This window comes from Zeus faber (assembly GCF_960531495.2).
Source record: "Zeus faber genome assembly, chromosome: 16".
NCBI classification, from domain to species: domain Eukaryota; kingdom Metazoa; phylum Chordata; class Actinopteri; order Zeiformes; family Zeidae; genus Zeus; species Zeus faber.
Window position 1 is genome coordinate 7,540,660 of NC_137202.1, and position 26,753 is coordinate 7,567,412.

The 26,753-nt window shown below is 44.7% G+C and overlaps 1 protein-coding gene across 1 annotated transcript in view; it reads left to right on the forward strand.

Annotated features, from left to right (window-relative positions):
• dntt (deoxynucleotidyltransferase, terminal) overlaps window positions 1-12,255 on the forward strand; it is a gene marked incomplete at its 3' end in the record, with an annotated part of 84,646 nt that extends 72,391 nt beyond the window's left edge. The window contains exon 11 of the mRNA XM_080016942.1: window positions 12,169-12,255. Coding sequence (XP_079873068.1) covers window positions 12,169-12,255 — 87 coding nt within the window. The remainder of the gene's footprint in view (window positions 1-12,168) is intronic.
• Window positions 12,256-26,753: the final 14,498 nt, after the last annotated feature.

The following is a 26,753-nucleotide window of genomic DNA, read 5'->3' on the forward strand; positions in this document are numbered from 1 at the left end:
TTTGTGTGTGTGTGTGTGTGTGTGCGTGCGTGCGTGCGTGCGTGGGGGAAGGAGTGGTCTCTGTCCTCTACGCCGGCTGGCGGCGGCACGAAACTTTCAGTAATGTTTCCAAACGGAATGAGGTGCGGAGCGGCCGGGGAGGGACGGGGAGGTCGCTCGCTCACCTCTCACATTTGCAAACGTTTTTTTTTTCCCCTCAACCTTGGTGCCACGTCTGGCCTTATGAATTTTAATTAACGCTGCGTATGTATGAATAGAGCTGAAGGTGCTCTGTTTGACAAAGCGTGGCCTGGCGTAGTGCTTGTCTCGCTGCCACGCTCACAAAGTGCCTCCTTTCCACGCTGGTGAAGGGAGGATCATCTTCCTTTTTTATGTTCGGATTTTTGGTGGTGGCGCTGCTATTGAGGCATCTTCGTTGCAGATGCTTATTCACAAAGATGCTAATCAGAAAAACAGGCTCGCAGTCCTAAAATTTCGAGAGATAATTGGTAGGATTATTATGTTAAAAAAGCCTGCATTTTATAATTCTTTTCAAACTGTGCCTTTAAGAAACAGCCGAGAAATGAACACCAAATCAATCGAAAATCACCAGACGTTGGGGACTCGGATTGCGTTCCAATTCCACAGCCAATTGAACTCCCCATCGTAACGTCTCCATTTCAGATTAGAAAGGTCAGCCACTGCTCTCCGACCCGATGGAACGAGGCTCCGGTTGAGACGGCATTAATTCAGCCTTGAATCTAAAGCCAAACTCAAAGGGCGGTTTCAGTTCTACGTCACTGCTTATGATTGCGGGAACTCGAACTTGAGCTTGACCTGCTCGAGGTCAACTTCCCCCTCGCTGCGTCGGCGTCTTGTGCTTTTGAGCCTCTTCAACTCACACTTAATTAACCGTGTCATTACAATGCAGCCGCACGCTTCTAGTGGAGGGTTTAAAGTTAAAGTTTCTGTTAAAAAAAATAAAAAGTGCGTTGATAGAGGCCATGTCCAGATTGTCCAAAAACCCCACTCAGTCGGAACTAAGACGTGGTCTGACGTACACACATCTGCACACACACACACACACACAGACACACACACGTGCGCGCACACAGACACACACACACACACACACACACACACACACACACATACACACACACACACTCACACACACACACACACAAGGACACATACATACACACACACACACACACACACACACACACTAATTGTGAAAATTGGGAAATCTCCAGGAAAGGCTTGTTATCACTGACTGCTATTAATTTGCTCCCAGAATCCAATCTTTGTGCAGACGCTGCAAATCGGGTTCTCTCTCTCTCCTCCGAGTGCAACAGGTCTTTCCGCCCGCTCGTCTACAGTCAGATTTAAAGAATGGGAACAAAAAAAAAAAAAAAGCCACTCTTCTCTCATCTGGAGGAACTGTCACTCATCTTTACAAAGACATGAATCCGTGACTGCCGCCTGTGCATATTTAAAATTTTTCCCCGCCAGTCAAAAATAGGGTTCAAGGATTTTATTGGTTTGCTTTAATCACATTTTTCTCTGGTGTGTCCCTGGCTTGGTGGGCTCCGTCGAAAACCTTTGCAAATGAAAGAGAGCTCTGTGGAATCGGTGCGGACGGGGAAATTATTGCGGCTCTATGATCGATGAGGGGTGGCACCGGGGTAAAACCACCGCCATGCGTGTACTTTTTTGAGGGGTCGGACCAAATCCTACAGCGGCCGATTGTGGGCGCACAACCGAAACCAGGGGCGACGCTGCGAGCAAATTTATGGAACTGGTGTCAAATTTCGTCGGACCTTCAGACGTCTCGCACCTTGATCGGACGCAGCGGATTTGGATATTTTATCCGGTGTGACGCAGATGAACAAGGTGTTGTGAATAGACTTCTCATGTTGCGCGACACCTTTGTCTGCCTGACGTCTTCGCTGCGAAGAACTGACCCGGGCCGCCACCCGCCGTAAATGTCGCAGAGCAATTCCTTGTTCTTTTTCATTTATTTCTCGTGGACCGGCCTTGCTCGCCCTTATAGCGCACCGCTCCTGCATCATCGCTGGATCGTCAGGCATTTCACTGAGAGATCAGTTTTACGTCACCGTGCGTAGGGTGAATGCACGTTATGCCCTGAAGTATTTTTATTTGGCGGTACATACTGTAGAAAAACTGTCATTTTGTCTGTGTGTTATTTTTTTTTTTTTGTATCCAAGAAAGCGGTGAGCAGTATATGCACGGCTAGAGATGGCACCGATCCGATCCGAGCCAGTGTCTGTATCAAGGCCAACATCACAAAACCAGCTGTGATCAGATAATGCCGATCCGATCATATCCAGGCAGAAATACCATGTAAACGTCATTGCGACATAATGTAAACAGACCTAACTTCGCCATGACAACAATAATAAGCCAGCCAACCCGAGCGCACTCATACAAAAGCTCAATTTCCGCTTACTAGCTGTTGAAGAGAAAGCACGTCGGATTAGAATCGCTATCTCTAGTCGCGGAAGCACGACCTGAAGAAATCCAATCGACAAACAGTCACCACATTAAAAAAATAAACGAACAAAAACCCCCCACGGACGCACCGCAAAAAAAAAAACAACAACAAAAAAATAAAACGTCCGGGTAATGGTGCTGAAAAGATGTTTTGTATCTCCGTCTCCCGATCGTGAAATTTGATTAGCGCGCATGCTTTGGACCCTGACGCCGTCCTTTCATCTCCTTGAGCGGTGGCGCCCGCTCTCCCCGCTCAAGCGAGTAATGACAGCGCTCCTTCAGCCACAATGCAAATATGGACATTTTTTTCGGGCGGCGACGGGGCTGCTCCTCAACAATATGGGTTGGGAGGAATGGGAGAGTGTGGAGGCGCCGGTCTAGCGGTGGCGAAGAGATCACCGTGAAAAAAAAAAATAAACAAGAAAATAACAGTTTACCAAGAAGATCAATAATTATATCATGGCAGAGCGCTGTCCTCTGTCGCTCAGATTCATGTTTGGAGCTCGAAAACCTGGCTGCGTCTGTCCGTCTGTCTGTCCGTCTGCCTGTCTGTCTGCCCGTCTGTCTTATCTGGAGCAGGTGATCATCCATAGCAGGATAATTACACGGTTATTCAACTTAAAGAGCTTGTGCCTCCATTCACATGTAGGTCCAAAAGGGAGAAAAGTAACTCAGTTATTACTAACTTATTACATGAGTAGTTTTGCGGTAAACTACTTACACACTCTTACTACAAGTTATTTTGCTCATCCACTTGTACATCAGTAAATTATCTCTGCAGTAGTAGTACTACCCTCACTCTACTAGTGAGGCTTTCCAGTTCCAGAGAGAGTGAGAGTGAGTGTGCCGCTCACCATGGGTTATGACTTGGGCCACAGAGTCTTTCCTTATTCTACTTAGTCTCTTTTTTTTTTTTTCGCACCGTGTGGAGATTTCGTGACATAATCAGTCTTCACATTTACGATGACATCAATTACTATGTCTATTAAATCATATCGGCAGACCTTGTGGGGGTGGGAGGGACTCTGGCGTGTGCTGCGGCCAAGAAATATGGTTCGACCCGCAGAGACGGTGGGAAACCACGGGCCAAAAAGGAAGGAAAATTGATGGACACGGCCGGGGTGAGGAATATATTATGCAAGCAGCGAAGCACATTCCGAATAATTGCTCTCCATTCCAAGGTGAACAATATCCATTCACCTCCTCTCGTTCTATTCCCACCCTTTCCCCCTGCTGCGCGCCTGACACTACCCTTACTCTCCCCCCGTTCGCCATTAGCCACTCGCCCTCCCCCCAACCCCAACCCCATCCCCGTGTGGCCGTCACCCGCCCGCACAGGGTCCATAATCACTATATGCCGGGCGATAACCCATAATAGCGGATGGGACTATTTATAGATCACACACACCCACTCTGTGTTCCTTCTTCTTCTTCTTCTTCTTCTTCTTCTTCTTCTTCTTCTTCTTCTTCTTCTTCTTCTTCTCCTCCTTCTTCTTCTTCTTCTTCTTCTTCTTTCGGCTGCTCCCGTTCCTTCTCAGTTGGCCCCAAAAAAAAACAAAAAAAAAACAAAAACAGCGTTTCTGTTCACATTTAAGAGATGGATCCTGCTCCATTATTGATGGAGGCAGAACAGCCAAGGGTTTCTGGCGGGGGCGATGGGTGTTGGGGGCGGGGGTTGCATGTCTGACTGCCATGTATAACATTACTTGACGCGCTCCTGGCGGAGACACCGGCGCCCAGCCATCCGTGGCCGGCGTCCATAACTTATTTACAGAGCCGACTCTGGACGGTGTGAGCGCCGAGGAGGTTGAATCCGTTCCAGAAGTTCCCGGCCGCTCGCTTTTCCCACCTCTTTGCGATTGTACCCCCACACTTTTTTCTATTTGGCTCGAAGGCAAAGTTAACATTTGTAGTGCTACAGTGATCGCAATATAAGTAACATCAATTAAATGCTGAATCTTCAAGCCAATCCCAACGATCCCATACAAAAAAAATGGTAATGTCAAAGAAATAAAAGCAGCCACTGTGATCGATATCTATAATAGTGACGCTAGGTAAAAAATATAAAGGAGATATGTGCAAAAATCGAGCATTTTCCAAAAAAAGACAGCGAGTCTATTAAAAAAGCAAAAGTGCCTTTTCTGGTTTTTAAGGGACGGGAGTTTTATGAACCTTCAGATTTTCGGAGCCTGCAACCAGATCCTCTGCTCCGGCACAACCAGCTTCCTGCTGCAGCAGAGAACAGCACGGAACCAGAAGTGGAATAAAACATTTTGGGATGTGTCATAAAGTGTCAGTGACAAAAGCACCGCCATAATAATACCCCCAACAAAGCTCATATTTTGCCGGCTCACTTTTCTAATTGAGCATAATGGGGATGCTGAGGCAGCAGCATCCGATCGCAGTGTCTGTTGCAGGAAGCAAATTGGTCATGCAGAACCAGCCCCTCTTCAACAAACCAATTAATTATTTATGGGCTTCAGTGGAGCAAAGAAAGTTAATTTATTGTTATCATTAGGTAAAGGGTTCTGTTTGGGTCCATATACCAGGAGAAAAGCCGGGCTCAAAACTACAGGCTCCAAAGATAAGGGGGATGTTTTTAGCATTTTGTTCACCGCACAGTCAACCCAGGAGTTTAGAAATTCTTCCGCGTATCAAAATATTGAGAATAGGTATGGTCGAAAATAAAATAAATAATAAAAATGACTGATGGGGGAACAACAATTTTAAAGACTTTAAGATGTTATTAATATTATTGTTAGTAATAGTAGTAGTAGTTGTAGTAGTAGTAGTAATAGAACACCTTTATTATTCATACAGACTATAATTAAAACAGATTATTATTATTATTATTATTAGTAGTAGTAGTAGTAGTGGTAGTAGTAGTAGTAGTAGTAGTATTAGTAGTAGTAGTATTATTATTAGTAGTAGTAGTAATAGTATACCTTTATCATTCATCCAGATTGTAATTAATACGTATTCATATTATTCATATTATTCATATTATTATTATAAGTAGTAGTAGTAGTAGCAGTAGTAGTACTAGTAATAGTATACCATTATTATTCATACAGATTTTCATTAATACACATTATTATTATCCCCTATTGAAAAAGCTTTGGAAAATGTATCAGAAATCAGGCTAAAACTGTCTGAAACACCAGCAGGAGTTATGGACCTTTAATCGGTATGTCGCAGACATCTTGTCGTTTAAGTTTCATCCAAATTGATCCTCATCCGGTGCAGAAATTTGTGAAAAACCGACCAGATTTGACCCACAGTGGCCGGACGGTCATGCTTCACCGACACCGGCAACGTTTAAAAAACTAAACGAACAACATGAGACTTACAGTAAGATGCGTTATGACATCATCATACTATTTGCTATAAATATGCAGGTTCTGATTCAGAATGTGCATTGGCACCGAGTTCAGTGCACGGTGTAGACTGCATCTCTTTGTAGTTGTTAGAGATTACAAACTAGGCGCGTGTGTGTTTATGTACCTTCTTACCTGGTAGATGTCTGTGGATCTGTTTGATTGATATTTTATCTCTTTGTTCCCAATTACTTTGCCGGATTCATGAAAAAATACTAAAATACCTTAGTCCACAAATCCTGCAAGGCGAAAAATATAAGCTCTGATATGGTAATTACTCACAGAAAAGGTTCATCCTATTTCATGGAAACGGAACTTATTGTTAATTTAATCCAAGGAAAGAAGTCACTAAAATCAATCAAAATCAAGTTCCATGACCTTCGTGAACCTCCGTAAATACGTCGCAAGAACGTGACACGAACAGCCAATCGTACAGCAGGAGCGATGGTGCCTCCCCCTCTCTCTCCCCGGCCGCGGCGCTCTCCGGCTGGGCAGCACGCAGCGGGGAAGAGTCTCCCCCCCGAGCTGACGCGGCGGGTCTTCCTAAAACGCCAATTTGAACTCGAACTCGCTCTCCTCCCAACCCGAGCCCGGCGCGGCTCCCACAAAAGGAGGCGATTAAAGAAAGAATCCGCGGTAGGGCAGAGTCCCTCGGTCCGCTCCAAATGTCACCACATTTAATCACAGAGCGCAGATTCGGGAACCTTGGAACCTCCGAAAACTGTAATACGTACCTACTGTGATTAAACTGTGCCACGTGTATTGCTGCCTGCAGCAATATCTTTTATTATTATTATTATTATTATTATTATTACTTCTATTATTATTACTTCTATTATTATTATTGTTATTATTGTTATTATCATTATTATTATTATTTTTATTATTATTATTATTATTATTATTATTATTATTACCTCTATTATTATTACTTCTATTATTATTGTTATTATTGTTGTTATTGTTATTATTATTATTATTATTATTATTATTATTATTATTACTTCTATTATTATTATTGTTATTATTGTTATTATCATTATTATTATTATTATGATTATTATTATTATTATTACTTCTATTATTATTACTTCTATAATTATTATTGTTATTATCGTTATTATTATTATTATTATTATTATTATTACTTATGTTATTATTACTTCCATTATTATTATTTTTATTATCATTATTATTATTATTAGTAGTAGTAGTAGTACTAGTAGTAGTAGTAGTAGTATTATGGACGGTTTTTGTCTTGTCTGCAAATGCCCCTTAGATGCGTTTTTTTTAATTTAATTGAAATTAAGTTCAATGAAATTAGTCAATCTGGAATCGTTAATCACAAAGTCACACAGATCATTTAATCACATAGTCTTGAAAATGTGATTTAACCAGTTTTTCAACTGAACTCAGGTAATTGCAGCCCATGTGTGAGGTGAGCTCATAAGAGTGCAACTGACCACCAACAGATGGAAACCGAAAAATGAAACATTTCTTTACTAATTAAGCCCAAGATTGAAATCCCAGCTGCATCGTTCCGAGTTGGAGAGCTTCCAAGGTTGCTGATAAAAAAAAAAAAGAGCTCTGTAGTAGCATTTCCCCACCCAATACCGTGGGCCTTGGTGCGATGACTTATTAGCGCAAAATCTCATAAAGGGAAAATCCTAATGTGTCGTTCTCCGCCGTGGTCTCCGGTGTGTCTCCCAATCTCACACTTTGGAGGATCCTACAGAGAACATATTCTTAACATGGGAGAAAATCACAAGTATATCTAATTATTCTCTGTATGTCAGTTTCAGGTGCCAGCGTGAAACTATTTTCTCTCACGATAAACGCGATTAAAAATAGGTCGAGGTGTTGTGACCTTGTATCTGCAATGATAATGATGCTACGGATTTTGAAAAGAATCAGAGGCTCGCGGCGGCAATAAAGTGGCTGTGAAGAGGGTTGAGTTTATTTTTTTATTTATTTTTTATTAGACCTCCTACTGCATATCTATGTGCTTGTTACCTTTCAGCCTAATCAACTCAATAACTTTAATTCGCAAATGTTTACTCGCCCACGGACCTCTCAGAGGGATAAAACGCGGGGTTGCGTAAAGCGAAGGTTTCGTTTATGATCAGAACTTGATTGTCTGGCGTGTGTCTTCCTCCCGCGCAGCCTGATTAGCGAGGCGATGGAAAGCCGGGTAATGGCGGCGACACTCGACTCGATGGCTGTTTTACGAGCAGATGTGCTTTATGGGGCCGGGGCTCGTTGCTGGTGTGATTAGTGGCTTGGATGTGCCCTCTCCGGTGCCTCCGGTCGTCCGGCCTGTGGTCCGGGGACCCACGGAGGTTCGCTGGAGGTGGAGGAAACTGACTTCTTCTACTCTTGCTGCGCCTGTTCCTTTTTCTTCAGCGCGCTGCGATAAATACAAATGAACTTAGAGGCCGTAAAATATTTTTTCTTTCTCTGAGCTCTTGGCAATAGAGTCATCTTTTTTGTCCTCAGGCCGAGAGTTCAAACAACTCGAAATGACTGGAAACAGCGCATCTAATAATCGATTGAACGGTGTCTGCATGCGTCAGGGTGCCTTTGTCAGCTGTGGCATAAATTTACCACAGACTGTCTCTTACATAAAAGAGTGAAAAAACAGCACCCCTCAATGTGAAATGCTTTATTTCTCATTTTTACAGAATTTGAAAGCGTCATTTTGAGTCTCATTCACGTATTCACTCAGGCTCCAGTGGAGCAGCCCCGGTGGCTCTATCTATCTATCGATCCATCTATCTATCCGTCTGTCTGTCTGTCCGTCTATCAATCTATCTATCCATCTATCCATCTAGAGCAAGTGATCGTCTGCCTGTCTGTCTGTCTGTCTGTCTGCCTGTCTGCCTGCCTGCCTTGTTTTCTAATAATCACTTAGAATGTAAAATCTTTTCTCATTCTCACCTGCAGTATTGTGGGTTTAGCCTCGCTTGTCTCCATAGACACCAACGCTCTGCCTGTCTCTCTATCTCTCCGTCTCTCTCGCGCTCCCTCTCTCTATCTGCCGTGACGGCCCGGCTCCATTCATCCACCAGTGGCCCGGGGTGGCGGCGGAGAGTGTGACGGCGGAGCAGAGCTGTGGCAGATGTTTGCGGGGACTGATATCCGCCCGCACCCACCAGGGATGTCATTACGCCGTGGACAGAGAAACATGCAGCTGATTAGCAGCTTATTAAGCCAAGGACATTGGCCCACAGTAATGCACACCACTCCCGTATTTGGCCACCGCCGCCGCCGCGTGCCAGCGCCTGCGACGCCGCGTGCCAGAGAGTTAACTATTGCCTGGCGTGGCGCGGATAAACTCCCTTTCTAATTAACCGCTGCCGTGCTCTCAAACTCCTTGTCACGTACCGAAAAACGGGCGCCGGAATGGACCTCTTATTGCGGATACAGCTGTGGTTTTGTACTGTCGCTTTTTGGTTTTGTTTGTTTGTCTGCCTGCGTGCCTTTGGGGGGGAAACTCAGAGGTACATAAGGTTTATGGATTTATCTTTCAGAGAGGCTGCCTGGGTTTGTGCTAAGTAAATAAAGTGCAGCCCTCTCCCGAAGGACGTGTAAGGATTGCAGCAACCGCGCGGAGTGGACGGTCCTGCGAGACGCCGGCTTTTCGTCCTGATCCGGGACAATGGCTAAATTGGCAGCGTTGAGAAGTAAATCTCATCGGCACCATTTATTTTCTCGCTGTTTCCCCGCTGCTGGATCTAAGAGTCGGCGATCAGAGTTTTCCCCTGATTCCCTTCGAACAATAAGTCTTGTGTCTCGTGACAGACGTTGGACGCAAACACAGGGCACATCTGACTGGCTCCGGCCCCGCATCGATGTCTCTCGGTCTTCCTCTCTTTCTTTCTTTCTCGCTCCCTTGTCATATTTCCCGCTCTCTTCGCTTTTTGATAGCCGCCCTTCATTGCTTCAGTGTTGCATGCTGTACGCCCTGTCTTCATGCGGTTCATGTGTGTGTGAGTTACTTTCATTAGTTTTGGTTGAAAGACAGAGCTCTTTATGGCTGTGAGAGGGACTTTGTTTTATTAAAGTGCAGTCTTTGTGAAAGAAGCTTCAAGGTTACTGTGGTACATACCTGTGTGTGTGTGTGTGTGTGTGTGTGTGTGTGTGTGTGTGTGTGTGTGTGTGTGTGTGTGTGTATGTGTGTGTATGTGTGTGGGTGTGTGTGGGTGTGTGTGCGTGTGTGTGTGTGTGTCTGTGTGTCTGTGTGTGGGTGTGTGTGCGTGTGTGTGTGTGTGTGTGTATGTGTGTGTGTGCCTGTGTCTGTGTGCGCGCGCGTGTGTGTGTGCGTGCGTGTGCGTGTGTCTGTGTGTCTATGTGTGGGTGTGTGCGCGCGCGCGTGTGTTTGTGTGCGTGCGTGTGCGTGTGTCTGTGTGTCTGTGTGTGGGTGTGTGTGCGTGTGTGTGTGTGTGTGTTCGCGCGCGCGTTAGAAGCAGAGGGAGCCAGGCAGAGAGGAGAAGAGAGTCACGGGGAGATTCACCCGGACTAATGCAACATCAAAATCTTATAATCTAAAGGAACTACTGACGTTGTGTGAAATCCTGTGTTTGGCCAAACTGCACTGCAGCCCGCTTCACTTGTCCTCTACACTGTAAATCACGCGGCGGTGCGGCAGGAGACATGCCTCTGAGTGGTTTTTCCTCCAACATCCCGGCCGCCACCAGTTGTTCTGGGTTATCTCTGCCTTTGGCAGGCGGCGAAGCCCGTTGCGCTCCTGGTTTTTCGCCCCTCTCGCTCCCTCTCTGTCTCTCTCTCTCTCTCTCTCTCTCTCTCTCTCGTTCTCTTTCTCGTCCCTTTTTTTTTCCCCCTCCATGATGTCAGGTCCAGTTTGGTCCTGGCAGGCAGGATGTGTCAGATTCGAAGCTCTCTCCTCTGGGCTGTTTTTCGCTTACAAGGTGAGTCAGGCCTCGTCCCCACGAGGCCCCTGTTCCTATGGATACGCAGGCCGTCACATGGCGTTGGTGAACGGCGAGCAGTTAATAGCCCTGTCGTGATTTGTCAGGGAAAGTGCTCGTCTTGCCAGAGAGTGCAATCACTTAGAGCAAGGTTAAAGTGTTTACGGTGCGACGGGAGGTGGACAGTGGGATGTAAATCTCTGAGGATCGGCACGTGTCGGAGGCCCGGTGCTCCAGCATGAAATAACGGAGAGTTATACTTAACAAATGTAAATGTTGACTCCTTGTCTCGAGGCCATCATTGTTGCACATTAACGCTAAGCATGTTTTTAATCGGTGTTAAAATCTATCTGCACGACAGCATCACTGTACACGAGTACACTCCGGTGCTCAGTGACTGCACTGATTCTCACCCCTGGGCCACACCAGCAGCAATATGTCGGTGTCGCTGCCGTTTTTATCAAGTTGGACGGTCACACCAAGCAAAGCGTCAGTGTGGCAGAAGCATGGCAAAAGCCGCGTGCCGCTAGGCTCCTAAAACCCCTGTTTTTTTTTTCACGCCTCAGCTCTATTTTGCCGGGTGCCAAGCGTCAACAGGAGCGTAGATTCCCATAGAGGTCCATACAAAAGACAGGTGTATTTAGTGAAAATATTTAATTACCAGGCCTGCTATTCATCAACCATATTAAAATCGCTGATGTGTGGTCCTGATGTGGATTGCTGAACAAACTACTAAATTTTCCCTCGCAATAAATTAAACATCACTTAAGCAAAAGTAAATATTATGATTGCAGCAAGAAAGCAAATATCACCCCCAGGAATGGAATTTATATTTGACTTCATACTTGGGAAGTAGTTTTATAAACTTTATTGGTCTGGTATACAGTACCTGTCGGCAACAGAGAAGTGGGACGGTCTCCTTGCTGCTTGAGTCACTACGTGTGAGCTCTAGACTATTTTTGTAGTGTAGATAAATCTGTCGATTTATTTTCTAAGGTATTATAAATATATTATCAATATAATATGTTTTTTGAAATGTACAAGATTATATCCACTGCATGTTTTTCTTCATTTAATCAAACCACAAATAACTGATAACAAAAAATAATTAGAAAACACTTTATTACAGAAACAGCTCAATAAATACACATATATTGTGGAAATCTGCTGCATCCTCCTTGTTAATGGGACCAACCCACCGCTGCCGCTCATGGCTTCTCCCTCCTTCAACCGTCCTCAACAACATTTTCTGTGGGTGACGCCGCTTCCTGTGTGGCCCAGGGGGTTATTCGGATTGACAGGGCCGTCGACAAACACAGAAAACCCAAACTTTGCTCACTTTCCCTGTTTGTTTGTCCTCTCTCTAGAAAGAATTCCTGGCAGCCGAGACCGAGAAGGACATCTTTGTCCATCTGGGTTTGGAGTACATTGAGCCTTGGCAAAGGAACGCCTAGTCTGCTGCCCCAGTGTTGGACGGACAACTCTGCGCATGTTCTCCATCACTCATCCCATCTGCCTCCCTGTCTGCTGCCCTCCTGCCGCTTCGTTTCTTAACAGCTTTTTCATTTGCATACAGTCCTCAGTCGAAATTATTATTGTTTGTGTTGCTGTTGGTGTTAATGTTGATAATGCCCGGATGCCTGGATCACATGCCGGAAGCATGATTCATGGTTCTCATTTCGCGGATAATTTTTTAGAGAGTAAATAATGCTTCATACCATGCCGCTCTCGCCCGTCTCAGAGCGCAGTGGTCGCGCTTAAGGACACAAAGAGTGAATCACTCGGTGCCTGAATCGCCCGGGTGCCCGCAAGGTGAGGAACAAAAAACAAATTGGGGGGGGGTTGAAATGAAGAGGGAGAAAGCCGGAGATGCTGAAGGAGGGCACATTGTGAATGAAAGAGTGTGAGCGGAAAAAGAGAAGGAAAGTTTTTGCACGAATAATAAGCTGAGTGGGAGAGAGGATGAGAGAGAGAGGGGGAGATGGAGAGAGAGAGAGAGAGAGAGAGAGAGAGAGAGAGAGGGAAGGGGACATGAGAAGGAAGAAGGGAGCGGGGGAGAGCAGCAGATGAGAGAGTGGCGAGCTTTGTCGAGCAAAATGCTTTAATCACCCTCCTCCTGGCAGAAAAGTGCTGGGCGTGAAGCTGAGCCCGGGGCTCCTGGGAATCGAGAGGTGGGTAATGAGCATTGGGAAGAGAGAGAAATAGAGAGAGAGAGAGAGAGAGAGAGAGAGAGAGAGAGAGAGATGCATTCATTGCCGCCATTTAGCCTACATTTAAGCCTACGTCCACTGGAGATAATTTAGCTGTACGACGGCGTGGCGCTACAAAGAATGCCGTTCCCCAGATGCCCCGGTGCAATTAGAGGCAATCACGACAGCTCAGAACGAAAGGTGAACCTGGGTCGCTAATCAAGGCGATGCACGTCTACTTTGAAACAGCTCTGCTCCGTGTGCGCCGCGGAGCTGTCCATGGGTGATGTCACCATTTTGGCTCAACTTCGGAAAAAAGTGGCTCGTTCAAATCTCCTCAATCGTCGATGGATGTGTTTACGCGAATACAAAAACAGAATAAGATGACGTTTTGAATGAGGTTTACATGTCCGGATCATTTGGATTCCTTCAGCCGACGCAGCTTGGAAGGCTCCTCCGCCGGGTGCCCTCGTGAATGGTCCTATTTCGAGATCTTTAAGTGGAGCCGTGTTGAACCGGCGACTTGACCTGCGGACGCCTCTCTCGCCTCTCGCCCCCACGCCTCCATCTGTGTCTACGTTGCTCCTGGGGTTTATTTTTCTTTCTCGTGGGCAAACACAACACAGAGATAAACCAATAAAAAATAGCAGCAATGCATTGTATGTTTGTTTGTTTGTTTGTTTATTTCTGAAATTGTATCTCTACCAATCACAAAGGAATATTATCAGTCAAGTATACATTTATTTCCAGTATATAGTGTGGAAAAAACTCTTATTTTTATTATTTTAACCACAGACCTAGAGCCATAGAGAAAATGCTTACATACAAGTGAACCTACATCCATGCACACATTGTTATTAATCCAAGCGCCCAACACACATGTAAGATTCAGCTCAGGATTTTGTGGACATCATGTAGAAACTCCGTTTAATGGCTTGTACGAGTTGGCTGCGAACGCTCATCGATACTTAGATTTTCAATTGCGCTGAAGTCATTTATTTATTTTTTTGTACCAACCGCACTGAAAAACAGGACAAGTAAAAACCTGTCTGTACTGCGCTGCACTGCCTTGGATGTGCCGACCCCATTCAATAACAGTCCAGGCTTTTTGATTAGTCAGTGACCTTGGCCCATCTCTCTTTGTTTTTCACACAGCCTTAAACACAGCCTTTGTGGATGAGAGTGACCAATTTGTAAGTGCTAGGGTGGATTAAAAAAAAGATGCAAATGAAATTTACATCATTAACATTTCCTGGCAGTCAAAAACTAAGCGAGGGGTGAAGTAAATTTTAACCAGTAGAAGATACTTACACTTTGTCATTTCATCAGCAGTGTTATTATCAGTAGAAATACGGCACCAAAGAAACAACCCATCATCTGCCTGAATGACTATCGCCCCGTAGCACTTACGTCTACCGTCATGAAGTGCTTCGAGCAGCTAGTCAGAACCGACATCTGCTCCTCCCTTCCTGACATCCTGGACCCCCTTCAATTTGCATATCGCCCGAACAGATCTACGGACGACGCCATCGCCCTGGCAGTGCACACCACCCCCTCCCACCTTGACAAGAGTTACACATATGTGAGGATGCTGTTTGTGGATTACAGCTCGGCATTCAACACAATTGTGCCCGCTAAGCTTGTTCCCAAGCTCAGAATCCTGGTTCTTAACATCTCCCTCTGTAACTGGATCCTGGACTTCCTGACGGGCAAACCCCAGGTGGTGAGAATGGGAAACCTCTCCTCCTCTGCACTGACCCTTAGAACTGGAGTCCTGCAGGGCTGCGTACTCAGTCCCCTCCTGTACGCCCTGTTCAAACATGACTGTGAAGCCACTCGCAGCACCAACACCATCCTTGAGTTTGGGGACGACACCACCATCCGAGGTCTCATCTCCAACAATGATGAGTCCTCCTACGGAGAGGAGGTCAGTGTCTTGGCAACAGGGTGCCAGGATAGCACCCTCTCTCTCAACGTCTGCAAGACTAAAGAGAAGATCGTGGACTAGAGGAAACGGCAGCGGGGGGGGGGGGCACGTCCCCATCCACATCGACGGAGCTGAAGTGGAGCGAGTCTCCTGCTTCAAGTTCCTCGGTGTGTCCATCATTGATGACCTCTCCTGGTCCAGGTAATCGGACGCGGCAATAAAAACTGCCCAAAAGCGCCTATTCTTCCTGAGGAGACTCAAGAAGTTTGGCATGTCTGTCAGGACTCTCACCAGCATCTACCAATGCACCATTGAGAGCGTTCTCACTGGCTGCATCACCGCCTGGTACGGCAGCTGCTCCGCTGCGGATCGCAAGGCGCTCCAGAGGGTGGTGAAGACAGCGGAGCGCATCAGTGACTGCCACCCCCCCTGCGTGCAGACATCTACCACACGCGATGACTTAGGAAAGCACGGGAAATCATAAAGCACTACAGCCACCCAGGCTACGGACTGTTACATCACCACAACTACATGTACATATCCACCGCACTCCTTCACTTTATATTTATATCTATATCTTGTGCAATAGACTGACCTATTTCTGTTGGAACTGCTACAGTGTTCCAATTATTTTAGTTTCCATTTTAGGATTATTTTTCTTATTTTCATTTTATGTACAGTACACTGTGACCTCTTGCCCGTATCTGTAACATTGACTATTTTGTTTTATTTAAAAAAAATATTATTTATTATTTTTTATTTTATTTAAAAAATATATATATATTTCCTCCTTATTTTGTCTTTCCTAAGGCATCAGTAAACCACTGATAACCACTGTAATTTTATCTTTTTATGCCCAATACGCAGTTGTCGCCTGTCATGCCCCAAGAATTTCATTGTACCGAATGACCTTGTGTTGTAATGTACACTTGACAAATAAAACACTTTGAACTTTGAACTTTAAAATAGATTTCAATAAGTAATAAACAATTAGGCTCAACAAATTATGGCTCAACAAACCGTTTGCACTATCCCTGAAATTGAAAAAGTATTTTATAAGAATTTGTCCACAAATGTTATGAACAAATTTACAGTGCAGAACTACAGTGGTTGAACAGAAGAACGGAAACCCCTTAAAAGATATAGGACCAACATGCCATCCCCATCCCGGGCTGTGTGGAGTAGGATATGGCAGCTTTCTTCAGGTTGAAAAGACTCCCAGGTCTTTGAAAGCGGAAGGAGCTGGGAATCCACTTCACTCTTTCTTCCAGAACTTCCTATAAAGGTTCAGCGATGCCAGTGGGGCCGTGGCAGGCGGTTTCGCTGCATGCTGGTGTTGGTGAAACCACTCTCGACTGTGAAGTGTGTTCGGGGACATTATCATGGCGGGTTGCAGCAGACATTTTGGGTTGGAGGCATCTTTTTTCCCACTGGCATGGGGTTACTAGCGGTTTCGGCAATGCTGCCATGAATTCCCGAATTTGTGCAGCTCCCTGTGTGTAGTTTTTGTTGCTACTGGGTCACACAGATGCGGATTCAATTATGTGGTAATGTTTGAGGCTGTACCTTCATGGCATTTATCCACTATCCTATCAAGTTTCCATCAATTCGACTTGGACGTACTGAGCTTCTTGGCTGATTCAGTCCATTTTTGCTATAGAGTGTCATGATGCCTGAGACGCTTCCCCTCACACAATTAATTCTGATGGTTGGATCTCTTTTATAGCACACACATACTGATAATTGGCAGGGAGTCATTGTAGCTGCATTGCAATTGATTTTTCTTCAAATTCAAACTAATTTTGTGGCATCTCCATTATTTTGTCCGCTCCCTGTAACTAGGTGCTGATTTTGAAAGCTTCCCTAACTATACTCATTATTGTCCAAATTCTAAATATATACATACCATATGATGACATAGTGGGATTTTTTTTTTTTCACAAATGTCTTGGTACAAGTCTAACTCTGCAGTGTTGTCAGGCTGTGGGGTTCAAACTCATTTGTGTATTCATCATTTTATCATATGCAGAAATTTCCTATGCAAAAAAAAAAAAAAAGTCCCTGTGGTCTCTGGGAGTAAAGCAAAATAATGTCTCCCGCTTTGCATGTTCAATTTCTGAGGCCTGACTGAGATGACAGGTGTGTGAATGGATGAAAAATTGCCTGCAAGAATTTGCATAAAGGTGCTTGATTTGCTGATGAAAATGTTGTATTTTGCCATCCAATCAGTTTTCATTCCCTGCCATCCAGTTTGCTCTCGGTCGGATTCTCACATTAGCAGCCTTCCATCACACTTGTTTGACACCCATTCCTTTAATGCACATCTATCACGGCAGAAGAAGCTTTGCAGCGACGCGCTGGTGCCTTGCGGCTGGGCTCGGTTTAGCCGTACCCGAAGAATGCACACAATGTGGCTTAAATCTCTACGAGGTTGTGCGGCCGCGCCTGTAATTTTTTTCCGCGCTACGTTATATGAAGTTGATGGAGAGAGCTGATGATATCGAAACAGTTTGTGTGGACTAAAAAAAGTGCTTGAAGATTAATGGCTTGCCGTGTCAGGAAGACATTGAATACCCGGAGGAACATGCAACAGCCGTAACCTTTCTCCCATCGCCAATTGGGAGATGTAGATAAGATGAGGCTGTCAGTGTTTCCCTCAGTCATGGCGTGGCAGGTCGGTGGGTGCCATTGGAACTGAATCGTGCATATGAATGGGAATAATAACGCTGGAGTGTGCGCTGTTGCGGCTCGCGGGGGAACGCTGCACGCGAATCAGTTCGAATATAAATAATTACTTCAGCAGAGCACAACCCCAGATGACGATAACGATTCCGCAAACGGTGGGAACGCGGCTCGGACAGGGGGGAAAACAACAATAAAATGCAGCGAGATCCTGACGCGTCCTCCGTGCGAGCAAACTTTTGCTTGCATCGTATCGGAAGACAGTGATTTATTGGCTGAGCTGCGGGGGCTTGAATGCATGTGCCGTGGCCAGTCAGAGCCAATGGAGGCGGATGACAGAATAAGGACAGCATGTATCCTTGCCTCTCAAGGCCTGTCACGCCGTCAACTCAACCGGAATGGAGTGAAACCGATGCCTGGCCGTGGCCGTGGCCGCGGTCAGCTCTGGAAAAAAAAAGAGAAAAAGGGAAGTGGGAGGAAAACACCGCGGACAGTGGAACAGTGGGCGTCAGAAAGTAGATATGACGACGGGACGGATTGCGTCTTGCCGCCGGTCACAGTGTCTGGATTTTCTGAGCCTGAGGAACTTATTGTGAGAAAAAAAACCAATTCATTAGCGCGGTACAGCAACGTTTTGTTTTTTTTCTTCTCCATCCAGAAATAAAGACTGTAATATGGCATCTGGGCTCAACATCACACTCACCTCCTTGCTGGGGACCGCGTTCTGCCAGAAAATGAAAGACAGGAAGATATGTGAAGCCGGTGTGAAGTGCAATGAGGAGAAATGTTTAATACAGATTGTCGGAGGAATCCCCTAATCCGGTGTCGGCGTGACTTCCGACTCTCTCTTACCCAGAAAGTCACACATGCAATATCACTCCGCAAACTTTTCAAGTTTGAGGTGACCCGCTCCAGTCCCGACAAAATGACCTGCATCCCTTATACCTGGGTGGGCGGAAGCACTGAGAGAAGAGGAAGTGTCCACCTCCACAGGTGTTGGAGAGCGGGGAACGGGAGATGGAGTAGGGAGAGGAGGAGGTGGAGACGTGCCATCTGCTCCGACCCTCAACACATATCTGCTCTCTCCTCTTCTTGCTCCGTAACAGAGGAGGAGAAGAGGATTGTGAACATGCGTGTGTACATGGTGGCGTCTGGACGGTGGTGTGAGAGGGAGCGCTGTTTCTCTTCTTCTGCCCAGACCTTTAACTGGGTCCTCTTTTAAGTGTGTGTGTGTGTGTGTGTGTGTGTGTGTGTGTGTGTGTGTGTGTGTGTGTGTTTGTAAATTATTATGTGTATTTCTGTCTTTCCACCCATACAGTACCTATATTTATACATGTGTGTGCACGTGTGTGTATGTGTGTTATATGTATACCTTCGTCTATACTCGTTTGGGCTTGAATGTGTATGTCACAATGTGTCATATACAGTATATATACTGTATATGTGTGTGTGTGTGTGTGTGTGTGTGCTTGGTGCGCGCGTGCGTCCGCGCCGTGACCGGCCCTCCCATCCTGAAGCAGTTCTCTGACCCCTTTCTTTCTCTCTCGCTCGGCTCTCCCTCTCACCAAACTCCATTATCCCCCCCAGTCCAGATGGACCGGCTCCGCCGAGCTGCTAATGATGTGCTGCTATTCATTCCGCCGCTCATTGGAAAGAGAAAGGGGCCAATCATTTAACCCCAGTAAGAACCAGAGCCCGCGCAACCCCAATCCTCCGCCCTCATGTATTTTTAGTCCTCACCTCATTTCATGCTCGATAAACACCTGCCTACATACAGTATTGGCCCCCTGCAGGGTTGGGGTACCTTGCCCCGCAGCCATGGATTGATGAAAAAAAAAAAAAAATAGGAAATGTGCTTGAGCTTTTGAGCTGACGGTATAATACAATACCGAATTACCATTTTGTTTTTTTTCTTCAAGGAATGCAGGGGAGTGTGTGTGTGGGGTGGGGTGAGGCGTGGCGTGCATGTTCCTCTATATTAAACGTAAATTGCGTGACTTTGTTTTATTCAAGTGCCACGGAATGCTGTTTGAACGCCTTCCAGCTGTGCTGTAATGTCCCTTTTCGTATGTAATGTCTGAGCGGGCGGTGAAAACTGGGTTACTGGAGGTCGGCCGTCACTGACGAGACAAGCTCCTCTGTCTTATGCCATCGCTTTGAAATGATCTGTTTTCATAAACGCACTCATTATGTCAATCTCGATGATTGCTCCGGTTTAATGAAAGTGGAGAGAACGGGACGGAAGCTATCATCGCGTGGATCCCAAGGCATCCTTAACTGTGGATGTGCTACAAACCCCGTCCCCATTTGTTTGACGGCATTTATGGATACATCTTTTCGATCACAGGGGAGTCATAATATTTGTTGGTCGCTGTGTTTTTCGGCCCCGTGGCTGTTTGTGGAAGCGCTGGTCAAGCAAACTGTTTTCGCGGGTTGACTCTTAGAGGGAGGGTTCATTTTTTTTTCTTCTTTCAACCCAGGCCTTAAAATGTGAAAACGTTGGTTTTCCGTGTATAACGGACCGTAGCACGACACAAACTCACATTCACGGTCCCGCGTGCCTTTGTGGATTTTGTGAACAAGCGACAGTTATATCAAATTTCATTTAAAACAACGTTTTGAAATTGCCACAGTGCATCCGGGGCGTAACGCTGGCGGCAGCAGGTTGCCACGAGGAAAGCCAAGCCAAGTCTGTTTCTAGTCTCTCACATTAACGCGGATGTAACCAAAGGAGCTTCTTGGTGGAAGTGCCGACAGTCCCGACTGTTTTTTCTTTGTTTTTCAGGTCCAATATTTAAAAAAAGTTTGATTATATTGCGAGCTTCTTGACTTTTGATCAATTGAGACAAGACATTGGGCCGGACATTGCATGGAAGCCCAGTGAAAAGCTACAGCAGAGTGGTAAGATTCTTAGTCGTAAAGCGTTTGGCGAGGTTGTTGCTATGAAAAGCAATAAATGATGGAAACATTTTTAATAAGGTCTGGGTCGAAAAAAGGGTGAACCTGTTGTATCTTTAAACGATACTTGTCTCTATGGTTTCCGTGACCCCCACCACCACCACCACACATAATAGCACACTCAACGCAAGTAACAAGACAACCAATATTTTAGGGGATTAACTGAGAAAATATGTGAAATAACTGAGGTGAGGCCTTTTCATTTCAGCCTCTTTATACAAATCTCTGCATACTCACAAACACACACTGTGCGAGTTAGGAGGCGCATGAGGTCTGAGCGAGCTGACAGGAGGGATAATTAGCTGCGGTCTGCATCGCAGAATGTCATCCATAACCGCAGCGATCAGCAGGACAGTCTCACACAAATTATAGAATGATTGCTGATAATATCTGGCCTGGAAGTGGAATGCTTATTTAGCTTTTTCAAATTGTCATTTCTTTTAGTCATTACCCTGTGTGATTGTGATTCATATTCTGTTAAATAATCGAATATGTTTTATATATATATATATATATATATATATACATACATACATACATACATGCATACACACAGTATATATATATATATATATTTATATATACGCACACAGTATATATATATATATATATATATATGGCTAATGAAGTCTTATAACACCAGACTTCTCAGCTCTACTATTCTTGACCACTCGCACATTAGGGGTCATTTCATTCGACAATGGCAACATTGCCTTTATTTGTGAAAAATTAGAGTATTGACATGCATGTAAGCACACTATTTTCTTTGTAGTGTAGATTAATGAGAAATGGAGCGTTTGAGCAATGACGACCATTATAAATCTGGAGAGGGAGCCAATAGCCGTCTCCCAGGTTGGAGGGCTACAAGCTGCAAGATGTCCTAATGAGTTTTTAAGTAGTATAGGCTTATCCTGATGGCCGTGGTGCGGATTCTTTTAAGGCAGGTGCACACAGAGAACAAGTTGTTCTATATGGAACCTTTAAGGTTTCCATCACTTGGTACATATTTGGCACCCTCAAAAGGTTCTGTACCGTATAGAACCATTTCAGAGGGTTCATTTAAAAGAACCCGTGGGGTTATTTGTTGCCTAACAAAACTGTTCTTTATAGAACGTTTTAAAGGTTCAATCAATATCCCAAACTTTTAGTGCCTTAGTTGGCCACATTTTCTTTTTATAATTCTGCAGAATTACCGTGCTATTGATGAAGTTCATTTAACTACTACTACCAAGTTCAATAAAATAACCAATAACCTATAATATTCTAAACTTCAATAGGAAACAGCAAGCCCTTTGCCAATACCAACCTATAGATTGAAGAAAAATGACAGACAGAGGTGGTTTCAAATTGACTGTATTGATCATCTAAAAGTAGTTGCACTTTATAAAAATATTATTATGTACAATATAAATTGTAGGCTACATTACAAAATATAAAATATTACAGTGAACAAAACATTCCGTGCACACAGTACTTGAAATATATGAGCACCACATGTAAAATAAAAACAAAATTTCAATTTCGGTTAAGAATTTTGAATATGAAAATATCACTGGGCAATCCTCAACATTTGGAATTACCAATAAATCTTAGTGAACACAGCAGTAGTGATAATGGATTCGATGTCACCCGCGAAAACAAAAGAACAGTAGGCTAAAGATTTAAAATCACAGCAAGCACTTGAAACACTTGAAAATTACTCTTCGCATCAATTCCACCGTTGACTGTGGAAGGTGATTGTACATTTTGAGCGCTGGAACGGACACACTTTTCAAATAATGTTATAATAATGTTTAATGATGAGTGTGTTTCATCTGTTTGGGGTACTGGGAATGAGCTTGTTGGCTCCTATGGAAAAGAAACATATGTAAGGAACCTCCTGATAGAATTTAAGCTATAGGTAATTGACAATGCAAGACATGTCAATGACAATATGAAGATTCAACACATACCTCATGTAAAGAATAAAGGACCTTGGTGCTCTCCTTGAATAGGGCAGGCAGGATCAGTATTGTTGCGCTCCTTCGCAGGTCTGAAATTTCAGAAGAAATAAATGATCTCTGCATCAAAGCATGTCGTTTTATGAATACAACTGGGTATGAGAGCGTGCAAGTGCATGTGTGCATGTGACATACCGTCTTTGTTAGCCTCACTTCCCAGCCAGGAGGGTACCAGAGTTCCCTTGACAGGAGGCCCCTCTGACCCGCACCATGATGTTGGGCGTCGTCACATTGAGAGTACTTTGAAGATCTGACCCCAAGTCCTGGCTAATATGTAACCTCGTTTCATGGAGCAACAAACACAAATAATAAACAACGCAGGGGGTAAAAAAGGGTACTTTTTTTGTTTTTACGTTTTTTAATGTTTTGCTGTAACACTTGTTTTGTAGTTACTAGACTATGTAATATAAAGTGTTTATCTAATCGAATTATCAGAAGAAACTATGAACGGCTGAGAGACCCCGCGGATTTCTATAGGCAATGATAATGACACCCGGAGACACACGGAGATCAGCATCCCGTTTGGAAGATAAGAGCTTCCGTAAATTAAAGCAGTAACAATTATACAATAGAACAATGGATATAAAGTACCTGGGTGATAAAGAAAACAATACAATTAAAAACTGGTGGGTTTTCTAATGTGGCCAATAACTAATTCTGACAAATACCTCTAAAATATGAGAGTGCATGAAATATGAGTGCACCCATACGTATATTAAATGTATCTGTATTTGAATCCAACTCTATACAAGAATCTTAATTATTCACTTATGCAAATTAGGTAAAAACCTACGAGAACAGTCAACAATAAACCAAATGTAGAGTGATGGGCTACACAGCCGGCGACAGGCTGCGACGCATTTCAAACGGAGCTCGGCCTGATCCAGCCGCAGGGGGGCGGAGCGACCACCGGCGACGAGCAGACAGCTTCACGCCGACCTTTATGCAAATGAGCAGCGCCAGGCGCCGGGGCAATAGCCGAAAGGAGGGAAGATGCTCCTCTTGAGTGTCCATAGCACTGTGGTAGTGAGGATGGGGTTAGTAAGTCTTGCTACACCGGAGGGTGGGGTGAGCGACGAACGTTATTTCGCTTCTTGTCTTCTATCATCTGCATGCAATTAGTTCAAACCCCCCCCCCGTGCTTCAGCTTGCCATCCACCCAGTCTGACGTCTGGTCAGGTCAACAAAAACCTGACCTACAGTAAACAAGGCCAAAACTTACACTCAAACTTCTAAAATGAACTGTACCATAGAAAAGCGGGGCTGTAATGACAATGTGTTCCAATTATCTATCTAAAAAACAAAAATAAAAAATGGTTATTTGTTGTGTTACAGAAATTAACTTCTATTATATTTTTAGACGGACGGCTTTTGTGCAGAACCTTGATTTTTTTCTGTAGAATCCTCATGAACCCTTTTTTTCCGACTGTGTGGCACGAAGGATTAAAGGTGGAGGTCCACTTCTAAAGAAGTGTAGGTTTTTGACCAAAAAAACGGTGCGCAGAACAGCAACTTCACACGCTGCTCTGGGTTCTTTGCGGCGTTTTTCAAGCCCCCTGAGGCAAACTTTGTGTTCGGTCGTTCTCTCGTCCTTAGAGCTACTCTCGTCGCGATTGGTCCAAATGCCGCTGCGTCCTGGCAGGGGACGGACTTTGACCTCCCTTTCCGGGTCACTCAACCTCCTCCTTTTCCCGGGGCAGCGAGCTTGTTTTTTTTCCTGAGCTGCAGCATTCGAAGCATGTTTTATATAAACCGTATCTCCCCCCAAATATAAACCGGTAAACAAGTCTGAATCTGAGTCGATGTGTGTGTGTGCTACTACGTGCGGTTCCTGTGCTGGCTTTACTGTGTTTTTATTTTAGATCCATTGTTTTTGTTTAGTTTCTAATTGTATGATACGAACATTTTAGACCAAAGGACGTTCGATCGCGTAACGGGGAGAGAGTGATCTCTAGCGGCCGTTTCCCGTGTCTCCGAAGAAAAAGGATAAAGTGATAGGAAATAAAAGCCTACTTGTGACTACTTGAGAAACTAGAGGAACTGTCATTAAATCACATTGAGTTTGATTAAACATTTTTATGAAAAGCAAAACCCCTCCCGCTGCCTCTCGCTGTCTAGCTGGTGCTCCTTTCACCGCGGAGACCGTACTGAGTTCTTACTGAGGATCCTGCTGACGGCGTTCCGGGACGTGTTCTCCGGTCGTTCTCACGTCTTCTGTTCTCCCGTCTTTTTAAGTGTATCTCCACCTAATGAGTGACACCCATCAAGCTGTTCTAACCTATTGTGGAATATATTACAGCTGCCATTTGCCTTATTCCTTCGCTTGTGCCTCTGTGGAGAAAAAAAAAATGCCACAAAGACACAGGAACGTATTGAACAAATGTTCCAAGTTAAATAGAATAAAAGCGATAAAAAAGACACGCACATCCAATATCAGATGGGATGGATGCTGGATCAAATGAAATCTTTTAAGTAGAAAGGAGAGATCTGCGCACACCAAAATAGCTCCCGTTTAAAGGATTTTATTCAATGCAGTGACGTTTCGAGCACAAGCCTCAGACTTCAGGTTGAAGTAAGTGCAAGTTAAATACAAAACAACATGCATCGAACGACGCAAAATGGATTTATTGAATACCCCAGTTATGGCCGAACTATTTAACAAAGTCAGATTTGCTGCAGAGCTGGATTGTCTTCAAGTATATGAATTGTACACCTTTAGCTATGATGCTGCCTTTTTTTTGTTGTATGTGGAAAATATAAGCTGACACACACACACACACACACACACACACACACACACACACACACACACACACACACACACACACACACACACGCGCAATGTTGGCCCTTATAACTTCAATCCTGCGACATAATAGGATCAAACTGGTAGCAGTTCGGAACTACCAAAATAAATACGTTTGCTTCCCGGAAAGAGGTAAAAAACGGGTTGAAGAATTGCTGTTTGGGTACCCAGCTCCTCCTGGTGACATGGTCGAAGTGTCCGTGAGCAAGACGCTGAATCCCAAACTGCTCCTGACGAGCAGGTCGGTGCCTCGCATGGCTGCCTGCAGGTGTGTGCGAGTGCGTGAACGTGAGGGGAAAACAGTATGGAGCCTTTGTGTCCTCTCGACTAGAAACGGCGCTGTATCAGATACAGAGCAGCCAAATTTACAATGGATGATATGTGCTTTGCTATAATTAGGAATTACTACATAAGCTAATGTGAGATCCACCCTCCTTCTATGATAAAATATTTTTCATCTTAGAAATGAGTATGCATTGCACAGCTTGGAAGGGACAGATCCATTAGGAGACAACTGTTTGGGCCTCGCGTTTGACATTCTCTGCCATCTTACTAATACCCCTTTCCCATTGCACCAAAAACCCGGTACCACCTGCTAACATCCGGCGTTTGTCATCAGTGGGAAGGGCAAAACCCGGGCTTTAGTCCTGGGTCAAATTACCCTGCAATAGACTCCACCTCCGATCCGCTCTAATGTAAACAGGACACCAGGGTCGACCCGCTCATTTTGGCCCCTTTACCTGCGCGACGCGATGTGTGTTGAAATTCCGTACGTCGGTGCATAAATATCTGTGTATCATTCAATCATTTCATATCCCATTTAGAATCCAAAATCAGAAGTTATTTGCTTTTCTCCCGCATGACGGCCCATGAAATGTTGTGAGTGTGGGGATAGCTCCAAGCCAGTCCCCACTCCCTGCCACCAAAGGATACCTGTATCCATGCTGCCGGTGCTCCATGCTGCTTCTACTGCAGTGTTGGGTCATTCATGAACGATCTGATTCTTTTGAACGGCTCAAAATGCTTTTTTTTCCAAATTTTACAGTTTTATGTCCTTGTTTGCTCAAGTGGCTCTCTTCTCTACTGTTTTATTCCCAATCACACTGGGACCGTGACACGCCCCTTTTCCAGCACGTTCGTGACGTCGAACGTGACGCACCAGAAGGAAACGGCGTTTCTCCTCCTCTCATGGGAATCAATCGCCTTGTGTGAAAACGGTATCTCTGTTCTCGCCATCCTGGACCGGGGAGAAGACCCGTGTTTGTTTTCCCTTGAAAGAACAATAGATTGCAGTTAAAGCCGCAGCGTTTGCTTGATCAGTGTAATATCCAAGTTGAGTTGTGTATTCGCGCAGGCCTGCAGCCCACAAAATATAAAGTCGATACGTTTT